The sequence below is a fragment of the Mytilus californianus genome, unplaced genomic scaffold (assembly GCF_021869535.1).
Source record: "Mytilus californianus isolate M0D057914Y unplaced genomic scaffold, xbMytCali1.0.p SCAF_5, whole genome shotgun sequence".
Classification (NCBI taxonomy): domain Eukaryota; kingdom Metazoa; phylum Mollusca; class Bivalvia; order Mytilida; family Mytilidae; genus Mytilus; species Mytilus californianus.
The window spans coordinates 23,367,250-23,389,056 of record NW_026262701.1 but is presented as its reverse complement, the minus strand read 5'-3'; the positions used below and the strand labels follow the sequence as shown (position 1 = coordinate 23,389,056).

The following is a 21,807-nucleotide window of genomic DNA, read 5'->3' as shown; positions in this document are numbered from 1 at the left end:
GTTTTCTCCACTCTTATGATTATATACGATTGTACTTCAGTTGAAATATATAGAAAAATTTCCTAACTGAAAATAAGATTTGAATTGAAATCTGTAGAACAAAAAAAAAAAATAAAACGTTTGAATACAATATTTAAACAAAGAAAACAAATCAACTTGTAACAAGTTTCATTTGAGGTACCAAAATGCAACCAGAAATGACTATAACAATAATATTTGCAAACTGATTTTATATGCAATATATAGCGAAAAATCAGTAGTGACGAATACTTATGCCCTTGCGCTATAGTTGCCAAGCTAGTGATATCCGCGTGGCAACAGTAGTATACCGCTGTTCGAAACTCATAAATTGATAGAGATTAAAAACAAATCCGGGTTACAAACTGAAACTGAGGGAAACGCATCAAATATAAGAGGAGAACAACGACACAACAAAAACTCAACATTAAAAATGTAACACACACAGAAACGAACTATAATATAACAATGGCCATTTTCCTGACTTGGTACAGGACATTTTAAGAAAAAAATGATGGGTTGAACCTGGTTTTGTGGCATGCCAAACCTCCCGCTTTAATGGCAACGTCAAACACAACACCAAAACGACAACATCACATGACAGGACCACAACACAAATGAATGGAAGAACATATAGGACAAAGAAACACACGAATAACAGCTAACAAAAGGTACTATGCTTAAAATTCAATACGCCAGACGTGCGTCTCATCCACACAAGACCATCCAGTGACGCTCAGATGAAAACAGCTTGAAAGCCAAAACAAGTACAAAGCCGAAGAGCACCGAGGACCAAAACTTCCAAAAACGTTCATAAACAGACTATTAACACTATCACTCCTGATTTTTAGCTCACCTGGCCCAAAGGGCCAAGTGAGCTTTTCTCATCACTTGGCGTCCGTCGTCCCGCGTCCGTCGTCCGTCGTCCATAAACTTTTACAAAAATCTTCTCTGAAACTACTGGGCCAAATTTAACCAAACTTTGCCACAATCATTAGGGTATCTAGTTTAAAAAATGTGTCCGGTGACCCGGCCAACCAACCAAGATGGCCGCCATGGCTAAAAATAGAACATAGGGGTAAAATGTAGATTTTGGCTTATATCTCTGAAACCAAAGCATTTAGAGCAAATCTGACATTGGATAAAAATGTTAATCAGGTCAAGATCTATCTGCCCTGAAATTTTTAGATGAATCGGACAACCCGTTGTTAGGTTGCTTCCCCTGAATTAGTAATTTTAAGGAAATTTTGCCGTATTTGGTTATTATCTTGAATATTATTATAGATATGTAAACAGCAATAATGTTCAGCAAAGTAAGTTCTACAAATAAGTCAAATGACCAAAATGGTCAGTTGACCCCTTAAGGAGTTATTGCCCTTTTATAGTCAATTTTTAACAATTTTTCGTAAATTTTTGTTATCTTTTACAAAAATCTTCTCCTCTGAAACTTCTAAGATGAATTTAACAAAAGTTGTAAACAATCGTCATTAGGGTATGTAGTTTAAAAATTGTGTCTGATGACCCCGTCCGCGAACCAAGATGGCCGATATGGCTAATAATAGTACATAGGGTAAAATGCAGTTTTTGGCTCATATATCTAAACCCAAAGAATTTCGAGCAAATCTTTCAGAAACAAAATTGTTCCTTAGGTCAAGATCTATCTGCCCTTAAATTTTCAGACCATTCAGGCAACCCGTTGTTGGGTTGCTGCCCCTGAATTGGTAATTTTTAGAAATTTTTTCAGCTTTTGGTTATTATCTTGAATATATTTATAGATAGAGATAAACTGTGAAAAACAATGATATACAGCAAAGTAAGACCTACAAATAAGTCAACATGACCAAAATGGTCAATTGACCCCTTAAGAAGTTATTGCCCTTTGTAATCAATTTTTAACGATTTTCATAAATTTTGGAAATTTTTACAAAATAATTTCCATTGAAACTACTGGGCCACGTTCATTATAGATAGAGATAATTGTAAGCATCAAGAATGTTCAGTAAAGTAAGATCTACAAACACATCACCATCACAAAAACACAATTTTGTCATGAATCCATCTGTGTTCTTTGTTTAATATGCACATAGACCAAGATGAGCGACACAGGCTCTTTAGAGCCTCTAGTTATTTTTTCGCGAGATTCCCTGGCCGAAATTTTATTTGCACGAGCCATTTGCCCGACCGGAATTAATTTAACATATATGCTAGAGCAAAAACGACCTCGTAGTTTTGATCCTTGAAATCTCATGAACCCTAGCGAATTATACGGTCAAATTTTGATAAAATGTAGATAAATAAATAAGATTGAGCGTCCATAAACTGTTCAAAGAGTAACAAGCAGTTTACCCTTAAAACGTGTGTCAATAACTTAGGTTGATAGAGTCGGAAGATATTTTTGTCATTGCATCACCGTATAACGCGTTGACTTGCATTCGGCAGTATATTTTAAGCAAACGAGTGTTTTAAAATGCAATTTCTATAAGCCACTGAATCATTTAACTTCAAAAACCGTTTCCGTATTCGTTTTCCTGACAAAAATACTTGTAAATCTAGCCTATCGTTCACGTAGATTTTGGCCGCCATTTGTTTACGTTTTTGGAAGAAGAAAGATAACTCGAGCTCGATAACGGCCAACAACTCTTCCAGACGAATTATATAGTATTCCCCACATTTATGAGTCAATTCAAAATAAATTTAACTGCAGCAATAATTTATGGGACTTCTTTACTTTATGACTTAAAACCACTCCAGTAATGCCTTAATTCTTCCACAAGTGAATGAGATGAAGCTTTCCAATCAAAATCTCAAATAAAACAAAAGGAAATGAAACCAAGAAGTGCACTTTTTTTTAAGTACTAAACTCATTAAATTTTGAATGAATGTGATCGTGTCTTGGGGGTAATATAATATAAAAAAAAACCACATTTAAACATAAATAAAGGTACTATAGATAAGCAAACATTCATCCCTTTCTCAAGAAAAAATGCCTATAGAAAAAAAAAATTGGAAAATTGTAAAAAATAAAATCTAAACTGGTTACAGTCAAAATTTATTATATATATATAAGACAATAAAATATTGATATCTAAATGAACTGATGTTTGTTATAGCAGCACAAATCAATTAAACAAATGATGACAATTTTTTTTTTTTTAATTTTAATCAAAGTTAAATTAGTTAATCACAGTAGAAGTAAATTACACAATTATTTCTTCTTGTGTTGAGCACACAGGCATCTACCAGTCACTGAAAGCTTTTGTCCAAAAGGGAAAGGATAGACATTTGAAATATATGTTTTACTGTAGAATGCTTCAGTTTTAAAATACATTTATGGAAAACCACATCAGTAAGTAGGCGAGCTGATATTGTCTTATATCATTTGGAAGGGTGAGATTTCTGTTATTGTCAGTTTATCATGCTTGGTTGAATGAGAGGGTTTATGTCAAAAATCAATGTTCAAATTGAGTGAGACTAATGGAAATTGAGATTTTTAAAAATTTTCTGTTGATATTGTAAAATTTAATGGGTCTGTAAAAAAAAACAAAAATACTTGAGTGAGGTTGTTGTTCTATTTCCAGTCTATTGATTAATCGTGTGTTTGTCTAACATCCAGCTGCAAGGTTTACACACATATAAGCCTAGATATTAATGTGGTATGAAGATTACCTGCTTTGTACTAGACTAAGTGACTAGTAGTCAAATATACTGTTTAAATTTAACAAGCTGACTTATAAGGTAATTTAACTGTCACAAGAAGACCCTACTCTGGACACAACTTTCTGACTCCAAGTTGATCAGTCTTTACTGCTATTATGCTTGGGTTCTGAGGGAAGCAGACAATACCATTTTAAGTCTTTTTTTTTTTTACAAAAGAGGTGTTTTTCCAGTGTCAAAAATGGTTGTTAATAAGAACAAACCAAGTGAAAAATTCACAAAAATGAGGCAATATTTGCATATCAAATGCATAAATGAACAAGACATCTAGGATATAGTAGTGACATACATGTATTATGTCCAGAACACTCAGTAGACCCCAAAACCTATTGCCAAAGAAAATGTGCACTCTCCCAAGAAAATGTGGGAACAGGCCTTGGTCTAGAAATCGATTTACATGTACATGTATAAGATTTATGCAGTAACTTTTAACATGGCAAACAAGAAATGCTTTCCCATTTCTAAATATTTTAAACCAGTTTGTACAACATCAACGCCTTTAATAAATAGCTGCAACCATGATCCTAGTCTACTGATATGGATAGATTTCTTTTTAAAATGCTAACATTTGCAAAATAGGATATCTAAAGTTTTAAACTAATTGGAATATAACTTTAGGCACCAGCCATTCATCTTTTGTGTTTGTGTGCAACTTGAAGGGGATGAGTTTTCCTTCATAATTTTCCGATTTTCTAGATAATTAAAAAAAATAATGCCCCCCTCCGCAAACGATTGATCAGTAGTAGAAACAAACTACCGTATATTTTCTCCTTTGAATAAAAAAACACTTCCCTTCTGATACAAATAATTCCCCCCTTGTGTAAACAAATGTAGTTTTTTCCCTTCCCTTCTAACACAAATATATATTTTTTCACTTCCCCTCTTAAACAATTTTTTCTCTCAACAAAATGAGAATAAAAACAATTTGTTCTATAAAAACAAATCATCTTGTCCTCATTCAAATTCTTTTTTACTGCCAACTGAATTTGTTTTACCAAACAACTTAAATTTTTGTATGCTCACCTGAAATAAAAACTTTTAAAATCCTCTGTTAAATAAGATAAATCATGGAATATTATTTATACTCGATTAAAATATGAATAGAATTGAAACAATATTTAAATAGATTTTATGAATAAAATATAATAACAATACATATTTACCTATATAAATCTCGTTTATATTGCTGTCCTTTCACATAGCGTTCACATCTGGTTGTCTGTTAGCGACGTTAACGTTGCCGTTAGTCTCGATTGTAATTTTCTCTTCCGTAATTCGTCGTTGTTTATAAATTTCGCTGAAAAATAAAAGTATGTTCCTGACGTTTTCCTATGGACAATTAACCAATTTTGAAAGAAAAACAATAGTATTTGCAGATAAAAGAAGAGGAATTTCCTTACGTTTTGTCTGTTTCAAAAACAATTGATTTGAAGATTTCAATCTAAATTTTGACCATGATTTCGACCGGATATAAAAATTCCTCCTTGAGAACAAGGTGAAAGGGAATCTCTTCTTTCATTGGTTACTAAATTTATTGAGAAGTGACGTCCGGAACATACGATTATTTTAAGTTGAAAACAAACAATTTTCGGGTTTTCCGGTGCCGTACGAACATAAAACGTCAAATATACCGTTAGAAAGCTAATAATTATCGTTCTATTCAAAGGAATATACTTCAAAAAAAAGAATCTCCTTAGAATATTCATGTTTAAACAAGACAGTTTTATAATTATATTTGAAGAAAAATGATGGAAAAGTAGTTAATTTTTCCATTCAAAGATGACATGATCTGTGTATTTTTTTCTCCCAGAAAACAAAATGGCGGCCGTATTTTGACGTCGCCGGCTTCTCTACTATTGCTAGTTGCTTTTTTATTGCCTATCCGCTAGACTATCTATGGGTCATTATACATATTTTAGTTTTACTATAAAATTGAAAAATGTTTTCAAAACATGTAAAACGCGCAAACCAATTTAACTATATCTGCCTGCTTTTTTATCAATTTATTTTGCCATTTCACCATGTAAAGAAGTAGACATTCTTAACATACATACTTACACCAGCAGTTACTATCTTTTCATTCTGGGGTCGAGGGCCTTTTAAACTCACTTATTTTAATGTGAGCTTGACTAATAAACCGTTAAATTCCAATTCGTGTTTGCTGCATTTAGAAACTCGTGATTTGGCAAATCACTGTCACAAATTGAACAAAAAGGAAAGCTATGATATAAGTGAGTAGATTTACAAAATATAAAACGTAGTTAATGAAGTTCGTTTTGAAAACACCTGTGAAACAAGTAGTCGGCCAAAATTAACTACCAATAGACTAATTAAAAGATCACTCGAGTTGTAAAGATGTGCTTAATTGGATAGTCAATGGAAAGGTATATACTATGAACTTAAGTGCTCGGTGCAAACCCCTCGCTCTAAATTTCATAGTATATACCTTTTAATAGACTATTCGATACTTGTACAACGATTAAATGACATATTTATGGTGACTGGTAATTAACACCTTTGTTGATCTTCCAAGGGGAACTTACGTGTGCTGATTATATTTTATCTGATATGAAAACGAAACAACTTTAAATGACTGAAGCTAAGATTAAATAGATCGTTAGAATTAAAACTTCATTAATTACAATAGATAAATGATTAAGACAATCATGACAAATAAACAATAATTATTAGTCAGTCTTTTTAGTCTGAAAGTTGACTTGTTTTGTTCCGCGAGTGAATCCATATTTGATAGTGACTGACCTTTGTTAATATTTGTTTTATTGATTTTAATTGTGAACGTTTGTTTCTGTACTTGTGTGTTCGATTATTATAATAATGGACTTATCAAAAGTTAGTGCTTACCTTTGAAATTAAGCGAGATATGACTGTAGATGTTAGCAATCTTAATGTTCAATAGCGATATTTTTATCATTTGATAGTTTGTCCTTTATTTTGTAATAGTTGAATTTGAAATACAGATGTAGAATATGGTTCAAGAAATAACCTACAGTGCATAAATATAAGTATTTGTTACCTTCATTTTGTTCCTATTTATCTTATGTATACATGGTATAAACACATTCTTTCAGAACAACATTTGGAGCTGTTTCTGTTTGCATTTAACAAACCATGTTTAAAAAAGAGGCGGAAGAAACCATTTCAAAAAATACCATGGCAAAAAAGATAAACAATCTCACAAAAAAATACTTAGAAAACTTAAGAGCATCATGAACCTCACCAAAATATGGGGTTTTAAGAATTAAATATGTTTTTAAATTTTTTTTTATATTTTGTGATTGTGTTGTCGTCATATGTTTTTGTTTTCTCCACTCTTATGATTATGTACGATTGTACTTAAGTTGAAATATATAGAAAAATTTCCTAACTGAAAATAAGATTTGAGTTGAAATCTGTAGAACAAAAAAAAAATAAAACGTTTGAATACAATATTTTAACAAAGAAAACAAATAAACATGTAACAAGTTTCATTTGAGGTACCAAAATGCAACCAGAAATGACCATAACAATAATATTTGCAAACTGATTTTATATGCAATATATAGCGAAAAATCAGTAGAGACAAATACTTATGGCCATGCACTATAGTTGCCAAGCTAGTGATATCCGCGTGGATTTTGCTTTACACCTAGCAAAAGACATCGATTTTGGAGTAGCAATACAATTTTGTACATTTCACGTTGATTTAAAAACGTTCATAAACAGACTATTAGCACTATCACTCCTGATTTTTATTTTTTCGCAAGATTCCCTGGCCGAAATTTTATTTCGTTTGCCCGACCGGAATTAATTTAACATATGCTAGAGCAAAAACGACCTCGTAGTTTTGATCCTTGAAATCTCATGAACCCTAGCGAATTATACGGTCAAATTTTGATAAAATGTAGATAAATAAATAAGATTGAACGTCCATAAACTGTTCAAAGAGTAACAAGCAGTTTACCCTTAAAACATGTGTCATTAACTTAGGTTGATAGAGTCGGAAGATATTTTTGTCATTGCATCACCGTATAACGCGTTGACTTGCATTCGGCAATATCTTTTATGCAAACGAGTTTCAAAATGCAATTTCTACAAGCCACTGAATCATTTAACTTCAAAAACCGTTTCCGTATTCGTTTTCCTGACAAAAATACTTGTAAATCTAGCCTATCGTTCACGTAGATTTTGGCCGCCATTTGTTTACGTTTTTGGAAGAAGAAAGATAACTCGAGCTCGATAACGGCCAACAACTCTTCCAGACGAATTATATAATATTCCCCACATTTATGAGTCAATTGAAAATAAATTCAACTGCAGCAATAATTTATGGGACTTCTTTTCTTTATGACTTAAAATCACTCCAGTAATGCCTTAATTCTTCCACAAGTGAATGAGATGAAGCTTTCCAATCAAAATCTCAAATAAAACAAAAGGAAATGAAACCAAGAAGTGCACTTTTTTTTAAGTACTATACTCATTAAATTTTGAATGAATGTAATCGTGTCTTGGGGGTAATATAATATAAAAAAAACCCATTATAACATAAATAAAGGTACTATAGATAAGCAAACATTCATCCCTTTCTCAAGAAAAAAAACCTACAGAAAAAAAATTGGAAAATTGTAAAAAAATAAAATCTAAACTATTTACAGTCAAAATTTATTATATATAAGACAATAAAATATTGATATCTACATAAACTGATGTTTGTTATAGCAGCACAAATTAATTAAACAAATGATGCCATATTTTTTTTTTTAAATTCTAATCAAAGTTAAATTGGATAATCACAGTAGAAGTAAATTACACAATTATTTCTACTTGTGTTAAGCACACAGGCATCTACCAGTCACTGAAAGCTTTTGTCTAAAAGGGAAAGGATAGACATTTGAAATATATGTTTTACTGCAGAATGCTTCAGTTTTAAAATACATTTATGGAAAACCACATCAGTAAGTAGGCGAGCTGATAGTGTCTTATATCATTTGGAAGAGTGAGATTTCTGTTATTGTCAGTTTATCATGCTTGGTTGAATGAGAGGGTTTATGTCAAAAATCAATGTTCAAATTGAGTGAGACTAATGGAAATTGAGATTTTTTAAAATTTTCTGTTGATATTGTAAAATTTAATGGGTCTGTAAAAAAAAACAAAAATACTTGAGTGAGGTTGTACTATTTCCAGTCTATTGATTAATCGTGTGTTTGTCTAACATCCAGCGGCAAAGTTTATACACATATAAGCCTAGATATTAATGTGGTATGAAGATTACCTGCTTTGTACTAGACTAAGTGACTAGTAGTCAAATATACTGTTTAAATTTAACAAGCTGGCTTATAAGGTAATGTAACTGTCACAAGAAGACCCTACTCTGGACACAACTTTCTGACTCCAAGTTGATCAGTCTTTACTGCTATTATGCTTGGGTTCTGAGGAAAGCAGACAATACCATTTTAAGTCTTCTTTTTTTTACAAAAGAGGCGTTCTTCCAGTGTCAAAAATGGTTGTTAATAAGAATAAACCAAGTGAAAAATTCACAAAAATAAGGTAATATTTGCATATCAAATGCATAAATGAACAAGACATATAGGATATAGTAGTGACATACATGTATTATGTCCAGAACACTCAGTAGACCCCAAAACCTATTGCCAAAGAAAATGTGCACTCTCCCAAAAAAATGTGGGAACAGGCCTTGGTCTAGAAAGCGATTTGCATGTACATGTATAAGATTTATGCAGTAACTTTTAACATGGCAAACAAGAAATGCTTTCCCATTTCTAATTTTTTAAACCGATTTGTACAACATCAACGCCTTTAATAAATAGCTGCAACCATGATCCTCGTCTACTGATATGGATAGATTGTTTTTTTAAAATGCTTACATTTGCAAAAAAGGATATCTAAAGTTTTAAACCAATTGGAATATAAATTTAGGCACCAGCCATTCATCTTTTGTGTTTGTGTGCAACTTGAAGGGGATAAAAGAATAATGCCCCCCCCCCTCTCTTTCCCCAAACGATTGATCAGTAGTAGAAATCAACTACCGTATATTTTCTCCTTTGGAAAAAAAATCACTTCCCTTCTGATACAAATAATTCCCCCCTTCCCTTCTGAAACAAATGTAGTTTTTTCCCTTCCCTTCTAAAACAAATATATATTTTTTCACTTCCCCTCTTCAACAATTTTTTCTCTCAACAAAATGAGAATGAAAAAAACAATTTGTTCTATAAAAACAAATCATCTTGTCCTCATTCAAATTAACTTAAATTTTACTGCCAACTGAATTTGTTTTACCAAACAACTTAAATTTTTGTATGCTCACCTGAAATAAAAACTTTTAAAATCCTCTGTTAGATAAGATAAATCATGGAATATTATTTATACTCGATTAAAATATGAATAAAATTCAAGCATATTGTCTAATTTTGAAAACCCCTTTTCTGTTAAATAATAACAAACTGAGATGCAACATCACGTGTTTTCACTAACCAAACTATTTTTAGACTCAGTTGTCAATTTTGTCAATATCCGGTTTTTTTTTAAGGAAAGTTAACTTTTCTCGACCTTCAGACGACCAAGTTGCTTTTCGACGAAAAGAAATAAAACCTGTAACACCACAGCCTCCCAAAAGTGTCTCTAATGACAGTAAAAACTCTGATCCATTCGTCAATGAACGATTGACTGTCAAATGCGGAGAAATAAAAAAGCTACAGCCGTGCACCTGCTGACGACAATTAAAGTCTCGATTTCGGGTTGTTTCACAATTATCCCTCTCACAACTCCATAATAAACGTACATACATTACTTTTGTACAAGTTCAACCACTTTCTAAATGTTTTAACTCGAAATAAAACACACGACAGCGATTGTTTTCGTTTTCGCCATTTTGTAACGTCACGAGTTGTTTCTCTCAAAAATACATTTAATTCTTCTATGGATGTACAATAAATAGGACAGCATCAATACGTTGATTAAATTTTGTACGTATGAAAACATATGATGAAACACTCTAATCCAAAACAAGTGATTGCTTTGTATTTTTCCAATTTCGCTGTTGTTTTACCTCACTAATATTTAAATAATAAACAAGATCAGTAGTTATATTCCAACGGGTTTACTTTTCTTTTTTTTGGGGGGAATTCAAGACCTTTGTACTGCGTTGGCCAGACACAGAAGGGAAATCCACCCCTGCAGAAATGGATTTTTTCTCGATTTACAAACTTTAAATAACTATCATACAAAAGACCTCTAAAAGTGTGGAGAACCATTGGAGCCAAAAAGCGGTAAGGGCTAAAATTAGCATTGCTCCTGCAGTAGCTCGACATAATTGCCGTGAAATTAGTCGATTTCCTTCACTTTTATTACCTGATCATTTATGAAAATATATTCTGATGTGTGACGTTTTATATTCCAGTAGAAAAGACATTGATGCCAAAATGTAAATATATTTGCATGTTTTTTTTTAGAAAAAGAGGGACGAAAGATACCAGAGGGACAGTCAAACTCATAGATCGAAAACAAACTGACAACGTCATGGCCAAAAATAAAAAGACAAACAGACAAATAATAGTACAGATGACACAACATAGAAAACTAAAGACTAAGCAACACGAACCCCACCAAAAACTGGGGGTGATCTCAGGTGCTCCGGAAGGGTAAGCAGATCCTGCTCCACATGTGGCACCCGTCGTGTTGCTTATGTTATTTCAAATCCGGTAAATAGTCTAATTCGATGTTGATGTTGCAGTGTGAAATTTGCTTGTTTCTAGTAAAAACACAACATTTCATTTTTCAATAGGTTTACGAAAAAATAACAACATTGAAAGGAAAAGAGATTTTTTTTTACCGTTTTATTTTTAATGTTCCTCAATTGATATGCCTGTCAGGAAGTCCATAAGATGAGGACTAAGTGCGATAAAAAATTGTGTGAAATCATACAAGTTTAAAAAAAAAAAAACGTTAACATTTTTTTTTTGCCAATTGAAACGTTTATAGAAAAAATTCCGTTAAAAGATTTTTTCTTTGCAATTTCGATATAACATTAATGAAGAAGTACAAATCCGATTTCAAAAAAAATTTGCTCATTTATTTTTTTACAAATAGTAAACCAAGTTGTTTTAATGCTGGATAAACTAATTCCATTCTTTTGGCTCTTAATTACGTCGCAGAGTATTCTTAATGCAACATCTCCGTGCAGCTTTTCCTGCCGCAAATTAAACCGCTTTCTGAATTATTGGCACATACAAGTATTTTCTTTGATAGAAAGTTCATTTACTTCGATGTTTATGCCCTGCCGTAGATTTCACGTACTTAACTATACAACAAATTCGTGTTCCTTTGCAAACACTTTCAAATTCGCGTAACCGATTTGATCACGTTAGTGATTTTTTCTGCGAAATTTGGATGATTATCATTAGCAACGCTGTAAAACACATTGCTAATTGGATGCGTTATTATCTTTCTTTGCTACTGTATGGTATGCCCTCAATGAAAATATGGATATTGTATTCGTTTAATCGTTTTGCAATGATGAACTAGAAATACAGATGAACAGCATGTTTCAATAACATTAACGGCACCAATTTTACTGCACCAGATACGCATTTCGACAATGATTGTTTCTCCATTAATGTTTTAGGCCAAAATATTTGAAAATTAAAAACTTATTCAAAAATTAAAGAGCTGATAAAACCAAACAGGACGACAAGTTAAGACAAAGCCGAGTAAAGAATATGAACACTTCACATGAGCTTTGCTTTTTCAGAATATCAAAACGAACTACAGCGCATGGACATAAGTACTCGTTACCTTCAATTTGATCCAATTTATTTCATATAAAACAATTTCTTCTAAAAAATTATGTTGAAGCTGTTTGTGTTTGGATTTTTAGAAACCATGTATAAAAAACAGGCGGAAGATACCATTTAGACATTCAAAACTCACAAGTCGATAGAAACTGTCAAGGCTATGGATGTCTGAATTATATTTGTTTATTAAGTCTTATTAAGACTTATTGGTTTTGCTCAGTTATTATTATTATTATTATTCTTCTTCTTCCTCTTCCGCCACTTTTAAATTTGAACTTGTCCGCACCCGTTCTCCAAAGCCGATTGTCAGATTAACTTAGGGTTTCACAATATGTAAGACTTACATGTCTAGTGGTGCTATCAGGGTTTTGTTTGTGCAATGTGCTTTACGAAGGGGTACTTTGAGGGGCAAAAAGAAAGAAGGGTTTTACTATAGAACCCTATGGGATTTAATTTTTTTTAATTTTTCAAATAATTATAAATTAAAAACCGTTTGTAATAGACACAATCTTTTTAATTGAAAACGTTCTAAATGATAAAACACATTAAATGAAATACAGGGTTAGTCCCAAGGGGTCATTCCACCCCCTGTCATTTAAGAAAGTTCTAATATCTTGTAAATGGTCGAGATCCCCACCCCTAAACCATATATATTCTGGTTTGTCATGCTAAGATGATTGAATGATATACAGGGTTAGTCCCAAGGGGTCATCCCGACCCCCTGCCATTTGAGAAAGTTCTAATATCTTGTAAGTGGTCAAGATCCCCACCCCTAAACCATATATATTCTGGTTTGTCATGATAAAGCACATCAAATGAAATACAGGGTTAGTCCCCAGGGTCATCCCCACCCACTGTCATTTAAGAAAGTTCTAATATCTTGTAAGTGGTCAAGATCCCCACCCCTAAACCATATATATTCTGGTTTGTCATGCTAAGATGGTTTGAATGATATACAGGGTTAGTCCCCAGGGGTCATCCCGACCCCCTGCCATTTGAGAAAGTTCTAATATCTTGTATGTGGTCAAGATCCCCACACCTAAACCATATATATTCTGGTTTGTCATGATACAGCACATCAAATGAAATACAGGGTTAGTCCCCAGGGGTCACCCCACCCCATGCCATTTAAGAAAGTTCTAATATCTTGTAAGTGGTCAAGATCCCCACCCCTAAACCATATATATTCTGGTTTGTCATGCTAAGATGGTTTGAATGATATACAGGGAAAGTCCCCAGGGGTCATCCCGACCCCCTGTCATTTGAGAAAGTTCTAATATCTTGTAAATGGTCGAGATCCCCACCCCTAAACCATATATATTCCTGTTCATCATGTCTCGGACATTTGAATATCGTATACGGTCAGGCCCTAGGGGTTCCCCCCACCCCTAATGTTCTAATATCTTGTAAATGGTCGAGATCCCCACCCCTAAACCATATATATTCCTGTTCGTCATGTCTCGAACATTTGAATGACGTATAGGGTCAGTCCCCAGGGGTTCCCCCCACCCCCAATGTTCTAGTATCTTGTAAATGGTCGAGATCCCCACCGCTAATCCATATATATTCTGGTTTGTCATGATAAGATGATTTGAATGATATACAGGGTTAGTCCCCAGGCATCACTTATGCAAATAACCTTACTGGACCAAACCAATTTTCACTGGACTTTGTCCAATGTCAGGCGACCCTGGGAATTATGGGAGCTTCGTTTGGGAGACTTCGTAACAGCATCCTTTACAATCATTTTTTGTTTTGTAGTTATTTTGACGTCAAATGTTTTTGTTTTCTCATGATGTAAATACGCTTACAGCTGTTAACGATTTTATTTTAGATGAAGTATATAGAAAATTTCCTGACAAAGTTTAAGATTTGTGTTTAAATGATCTGTAGAAAAAAGGTTTGATTACAATATTTTAATAAAGAAAACATATAGAAAGCATAAGACAATTCTCTTTTTGGGTTCCAGGTTGAATATAATCCAACCAGAAATGTCCATACAAAATATTTGAAAACTAGTTTTGTATGAAATATATTGCTTAAAATCGGAAGTGACTAATACTAATGACCATACGCAGTAGTTGCCAAGGTAGTGATGGCCGTGTAGATTTTGACTTAAAACTTACCAACAAACATCGATCTAGACGTAGCAATACAATTTTCGACAATACGTGTTGAACTTACAGACATTTAGCATTAATAATATTGATTCTAATGCTTTTCAATTACATTTCAGTGAAGAAAACTACGAAAATGATGCCTAAAGGTAAATATAATTATCGATGTTTACTTTTTAGAGACTGTGTTATTGATGTCATTATTTCTTCCATATCCATAAAAATGAGTATTTTATTTTGCTAGAACTTGTTTCTACTTTTTTTTGCAAAGAGTAATTCGAAATACACAGAAGAAACGGTGCAACATACAATCGTCAAGGTTCTATATGTATACTTACCAATACTTGTCTATGAATGAACAATAACAAGAACAGCAACAGTGCATTGATTAAACGTTGTACGCATGAAAACAAAGGATAAAACACTGGTTTCCAAAACTAATGATTGCTATGGATTTTTCCGATTTCCCCCAATTTTATTTGCTTCATTTGGACCTGCAACCGTATGAAGTTGTTTCCGAAGTGTATTTAAATAATACACATAGTCATAAGTTATACTCACGAGGGTTTACACTTTTCTTGGACGTTCTAGACCTTTACCCAAAATACGATTTGTTTGTCCTCAATTGCTCTCCAGACTTTAAGAGGTCAAATAATCGATATGTATTTCAAAATTAATGCATGTTCCCTAAATATATTAAAGCCCATTTATTGTTATGTTTCATTGGTTGAAGGTGCAGTTGAACCCAAATGTGCACTTTAAAAGTGAAATCTGACAAAACTAGCTGTTCTAGGTGTGTGTGCTTCCTTCCTGTGTATCGCACATTTTGTCTGCATAAGTCTAATCAGTTGCGTTCGAATAAAAATAGTTTGAAAAACTAAATCAATGACGAGGTTGAACAGTATTGAAAACCCCAAAATTCCAATACAGTTGTGCCATTTCTAACTAAAGCCCTCTATGATTTGTGTTAAAACACCTTTTTTTCATATTATCTTACCATTTGATAAAAATATTCAGTAAATTGTCAGTAAATGACCGCACCAGTGATATTTAAAGTCAGCAAAGGAGTATGATTTTTTCTGTTGAAAAACTAAATCAATGACGAGGTTGAACAGTATTGAAAACCCAAAAATTCCAATACAGTTGTGCCATTTCTAACTAAAGCCCTCTATGATTTGTGTTAAAACACCTTTTTTTCATATTATCTTACCATTTGATAAAAATATTCAGTAAATTGTCAGTAAATGACCGCACCAGTGATATTTAAAGTCAGCAAAGGAGTATGATTTTTTCTGTCGAAAAAAGGATTATGTTCCCATAAAATATTAATATTGCTTAAATTAATACCGAATTCCTTAATTAAAATTATAAGTAATTTTTAATGTATCGGCCATTGAAAAGAATAACATTTATGTTTCTTTCATTTCATAACGAGTCGTATTGATAAATTTGTTTTTGTTTTTAGGTGAAATACTAAATGGGTTCTTTTTTCAGTACATAGACAAGTTATGAGATATACTGAACGAATTGTACAACATATTGTTGTAACTTATCGTACTAAAGGTGGTATGGTAGTCTTCCGCCATCTTTGATTGTGAAATAGCAGAGCACAATAGATTTAGATTATCAATCAAATTTTTCGTTTATACCTTTGTATCACCTTAAGTTCCGATACTTCACAGTGATAATCACTCAAAATAAGATTCTAAAGTATTTTAAAATATTCAAACTAAAATCAGATGTACAAACAAGAAGGAAAACAACATTGAAATTTGTAGCTTTTATCTGAATATCTGTTACTACCTTTTGTTCTCAATAAAAGGTCCATAACCAATACAACATCCACATATTCTAGGGTGGATTGATATTTCGCTTCTTTTGAAACCATAAGAAAATATCACGCTATGGATGGCTAAAGGATCTTCCAGCCTGCTAAATGGCAATCATTAGAACACCAACATTGCTTGATAACGAGTCGTTATGATGCACTGATTTGTTGCCCGTGTTTAGAACTTTATCACGCAGATCTAGAAGTTAAAGTAAAATACAAATAGTATTAATTGGTAATGGTTAAAATTTAAACTTTAGAAATTAAGTGGTAGTCCAGATGAGAATCATGCAAACTCAAAATTTGTGATACACTTCATTTATGGCTCAAAATGTTTTTTTTGTCAACCAGTTGTTATATGAGTGTATATGTAGCTGAAAAGAATGAGTAATATTATCCGTTAACCGCCTTACCGGGCCTAATAACAACAATACATTTTACAATATATATTTTATAGGATTTGATTGGAGTTATCTCCTTAAACGTGAGTTTGAAAATGGATTCTTTAGAATTTATACCTCACCTGGCAATGTCCATATAAAAAAGTATATATGAATTTCATTCTAATTTTATATCCTAAATAAGATATTAAAATTTTTATTTGTAGGCTTTCCACCCATGAATCCCATTTTGCATGATTCTAATATGGACTGGTACTTAAGTCACTGAGTCAAATTCAACGGAAAGTTGCATGGACAGAGATATATATGATCCGAATAAATCGAGAAGATAGCACGAATTAAGTGCATTGATCGAGACGATTTGACCGAAAGTTGGGAAAATTACAAATAAATAATTCTTCTAATGGAAATAATTTGCTCTTATTTTCTGAAAGTAAAAAAGACATATCTTTAGATCATTATCACAGATGAAGATATTGATAAGTCGAAATAAAAGACCGCCTGCATTAGAAACTTTATTGTTGACAACCCTAACTAGTCATACAAAGGACTAGCTTGAACACTCTAAAAAAAAACGTAAGAAATGATTTTAAAATAAAAACATTTAAGCTATGAAACAACCTTTCCATGTTTTATCAAAATGCAGCAAATATTAAGAATTAAAAAAAACAAAAAATCAGTTTAATGTGTAACTGATACATCTTGTCTTATCATGATTAAGGTAGTATGAAGATATAAACAAAAATGCCAAACAAATTTCATACTTTTTCAAAAGGCAGTTAATATCGTGCTATTTTCAAAAATGTCATAAAAGTTATAAATCAGTATGTTTGTTTTAGAGCTACAAGTTGTGAAAAATTGACACATTTTGTAAGGAATATGGAGTAAAAAAGCATTTTTATGCGAAAAGAAAGAATATATAAATGTCAGAACTTTATAACGATATACGAGAAGATAGTAAGAACGTTAGAAATGAATTTAAGATAAAAAAACATTTAAGCTATGATACAACCTTTTCACTATTTATCAAAATGCAGCAAATATTAAGAATTAAAAAAAAACCAAATCAGTTTAATGTGTAATTGTGAATCTTGTCTTACCATGATTAAGGTAGTATGAAGGTATAAACAAAAATGCCAAACAAATTTCATACTTTTTCAAAAGGCAGTTTATATCGTGCTATTTTCAGAAATATCATAAAAGTTATAGGTCACTAAGTTTGTTTAAAAGCTACAAGTTGTGAAAAATTGACACATCTTGTAAGGAATGTAGAGGAGGAAAAAGGCATTATTATGCGAAAAGAAAGAATATCTAAATGACAAAACTTTATGATAATATACGAGAAGATAGCTCTTCGAACATACTTTTAGAAAATGTAAAAAAAGTCTCATCCTTTTTCTGTGCTTTGATACAAAATATACAGTTAAATGTATTTTCCTTCATAAAATGTATCGTTCCTTGTGTTTCCCCTTATCATGCTAAGTTTAATTTTTTTTTATCTATCAAGCAATAATCTGTGTTTGTGAAAACAATCGGTATTATAGGAGAAAAGTGAACAATTTTCTGTCAATTGAATTGCATTCCTGTTTTCATTAAAAATCTAGAAGCTCGTTTCTTGCTAATTTACCATTCATGATGGTGACATACCCCATACTACCTTGATTTGTACATTTAGACGAACACACAATATTACACAGTTGAACAGATGCATATCAAAATTCAGTTTACCACAAAAATTAACCTTTTAATCTTAATTCAAGCAAGTTCCGTCCCTGATATACATATACAATGTTTGACATTGCACGTTATACAAGCAGTAATCAAGAAATACATTTTAGTTCAATTAAATAACTGGTAATCCCTCTTCAAAATTGACAAACAATATAAATGACAAAAGCATTACAATACACTGAACTTGGTGAAGTTTCTGCAGCTGGTCAATGTTAATATAAAAATAAGGAGATGTGGTATGATTGCCAATGAGACAACTATCCACCCAAGTTCAAATGCAGTGGATGTAAGCAATTATAGGCAACCGTATGGCCTTCAACAATGAGAAAACACATTAAAGATATTTTTATTAGCAATGTTATTATTTATCATGCGTTAGTTACACACAAAGCGAGAAGGAACGTCTGAAGTCAATATTACATAAGTTTTAAAGTCAATATCACAAATTGCTAGACCGATATGATCTGTTTGTGTGTCAACTCAAAAGCCACGTTTTTTTCGAACTTAGATAATACCAGAATAGCCGTCTGATATGTCAATTTACCATGTGTGTTTTATTCCCGAATTTGATATTTTTACTGTGTGTTGATTCGGGTGATGCATGCCTAGTAAGAAACTTTAAACCTGTTGGCACACGCCGTCTCGCTCGCTTTGGAGTCCATGCAAGTCCCTCAATTTGTTTTTTCTTTGTTTTTTCTTTACCTTGATTAGTATTTTCTTGATTGTAATATAAGATTTGAACATCGGTAAACATCGGTAAACTACTGTTGCCTTGAACTTTATTTCGACCACTTTAGTCCCAGATAAGTCGGTCTAGATAAACAAGTCTGTAATATTTAAAAGATTAGCAAAGGACAATCAAAAGCCATCAATTTATAATGCACAGAAAACATCAAAGCCAAACAAATAAAAGACGAACAGAGAAACAACAGTCCTTAAACATTATACAGAAAATAATGATTGTGCGACACGAACTCAAACAAAAATCGGAAGTAAATTCATACATCTGAAAGGAATCAATATTCTATGGCACACCGTCTCGTCAAGCATTTGGATATATTAGTGTTTATAGAAAATGAGTAGCTTCTTAAGAAGATCGTCTTCTAATTTCGACCACTTAAGTCCCATAACTCTGGAACAACAAATCTGTAATATTTAAAAAAAAATAGACATAAACAGCCAAAATTTGATGAAAGACGGAAAACACCAAGGCCAAAAAGAATAGACGAACAGAGAAAAAATACTATACAAAACATGCACAGAAAAAGATAGTGCAAAATTTTCCTCAACAAAAAACATCGGTAAAAGCAGAACTATGAAGAGCAGCCTATCTGGTTTAAGCCTATCTGGTCCAAAGGGCAAATGTGATTTGTTGGCTTCACTGGGCTCCGTCGTCTGTTGTCGATCACTAACCATTAACTACGCATTCCCCTTGTGTACTTTCAATAAGCCTCAAGCAAATTGGTTATTGTCATGAAACAGAATACTCATTTCAATCAAATGATTAATGAATTTCCACTTATGTCTTTCAGACGAAAAAGGTTGAAAAAATTGCATGTCGTTTACCTTCGGCATACTTTTCACATTTTCCGCTCTACAGTTAACGAAGGGGGATAACTCCAATATACATAAAAAAAATTAACATTCTAAAATTGCAAACTTGAAACCAGTTGTTTCCAGTATTTCGAAGCAAGAATTTGAATAAAAGACTATCGACATCCATGTACAGACAAGGAAATACTCTCAAAATTTTTAATGTAGCAAGATAAATGTCGTTTTAAAACGTATATTTTGGTTTGGTCACAAGTCTGATCAGTTAGTGACAAAATGTATGTAATGGGATAAAACATTAATGGAGCATTGTGTCATTGTTCCACTTATCCGTGTCATTTGAAATTTCCATAAGTATGAATTACTTAAACAAATATTAATAATAACAATCCAACGCAACTCTGAAACACTGAATCAGTAAAAGTAAAATTTGGAAATATTAACTGGTTTATTAACTTTACATAAAAGGAGATGGGATGTTCATGTAGAGATTCAGCATTTTATGTATCGCTATTATACTCATAATTTGATTGCCAAAAAACGAGTACATTCAACAATGATCATAAATTTATCAACAAGTATGTACTATGTAAACTTTATTATAACTATTATTAAATGAGTTATTCAAAAAGTAATTTTATACCAACCATGTGTAAATGATTTTTTTTTAATTTTGAAATTTTAAAAAAGAGTACTGAATTCAAATGTAAGACGTTCGATTTGAGGTAAACTGTATATACGTTTTTAATAGATATTAATCAGTATTACGGAAGGGATATTTCAAAGGGAACCAAATTGGGGGAAATGTCTCAAGATTTTTAAAGGGAAAAGAGTACTTAAATTGTACTCGAGTGCTCAGTCTTCCGAGAAAGTACTCGTTGACATATCCCTCCCAAAAAAGGTATTATCTGCAAAGCCAAAAGGTAAATTGCTAGTTTCTATCATAGATTCGTATATTTCACTTCTGCCATTTTGTATTGAAAACGACGATATTGTACATGCATTTACAAAAATTAATGTGATCAAGAAGAAATAAATATGAAGACAGAATTAACAAAAATGAAGAGAATATCGATTAAGAAAAAAATGCCTGTACCAAATTTCTAAATTTCTTACAGTAAAATTCATTTATTTTGTTACAAGAATTATGGTAACGCTCTTGTAGAAATGAGTTTTGATACGTCCATCAACGAAATAAGGACATTAAGAAATCACGTTGTCTGTCTCACCTGTCCGATCATATCTTGATTTACTGAGATTAACTTCAAATGCAATCCAACGTTTCAGTCTTCACACTGAACCACATGCCCAGCAGCCCAGGCTTGTAAAATTGCTCTAGGGCCTGTAAAAATCATATCTACAGGCCAACAGAATCTAACTAAATTTTTCCAAAAACTTACTTCCGGGCCTGTATATCTAAAAGTTTATCGTGAAGACTGACGTTTTGACGTTCCTTAGATGCTAATACATGGTAATGTATATTGTGCTTTTATGCTTCTTGTTTATACTTTTTTTTCCATTTTACTAATACAACTACTATGGTCAACAGTTTCCTTATAAGCAGTCTATGCCAAACTGTTTTAGAGTTTGTCTGACCGAAAAAGAAATTTGACCTTTTCGTCTATATTTTCAACTAAAAA

The 21,807-nt window shown here is 32.3% G+C and overlaps 1 protein-coding gene and 1 long non-coding RNA gene across 7 annotated transcripts in view; one reads left to right on the top strand and one right to left on the bottom strand.

Annotated features, from left to right (window-relative positions):
* The window catches only part of LOC127703040 (uncharacterized), a 925,706-nt gene that overhangs the window by 192,902 nt on the left and 710,997 nt on the right, over positions 1 to 21,807 (top strand). For all 6 annotated transcript variants that reach the window (XM_052207424.1, XM_052207422.1, XM_052207423.1 and 3 more), the window contains one exon: positions 14,776 to 14,805. In XM_052207424.1, the coding sequence (XP_052063384.1) occupies positions 14,776 to 14,805 (30 nt within the window). The remainder of the gene's footprint in view (positions 1 to 14,775; positions 14,806 to 21,807) is intronic.
* LOC127703059 (uncharacterized) overlaps positions 1 to 21,807 on the bottom strand; it is a 163,115-nt gene that overhangs the window by 115,252 nt on the left and 26,056 nt on the right. The window lies entirely within an intron of this gene.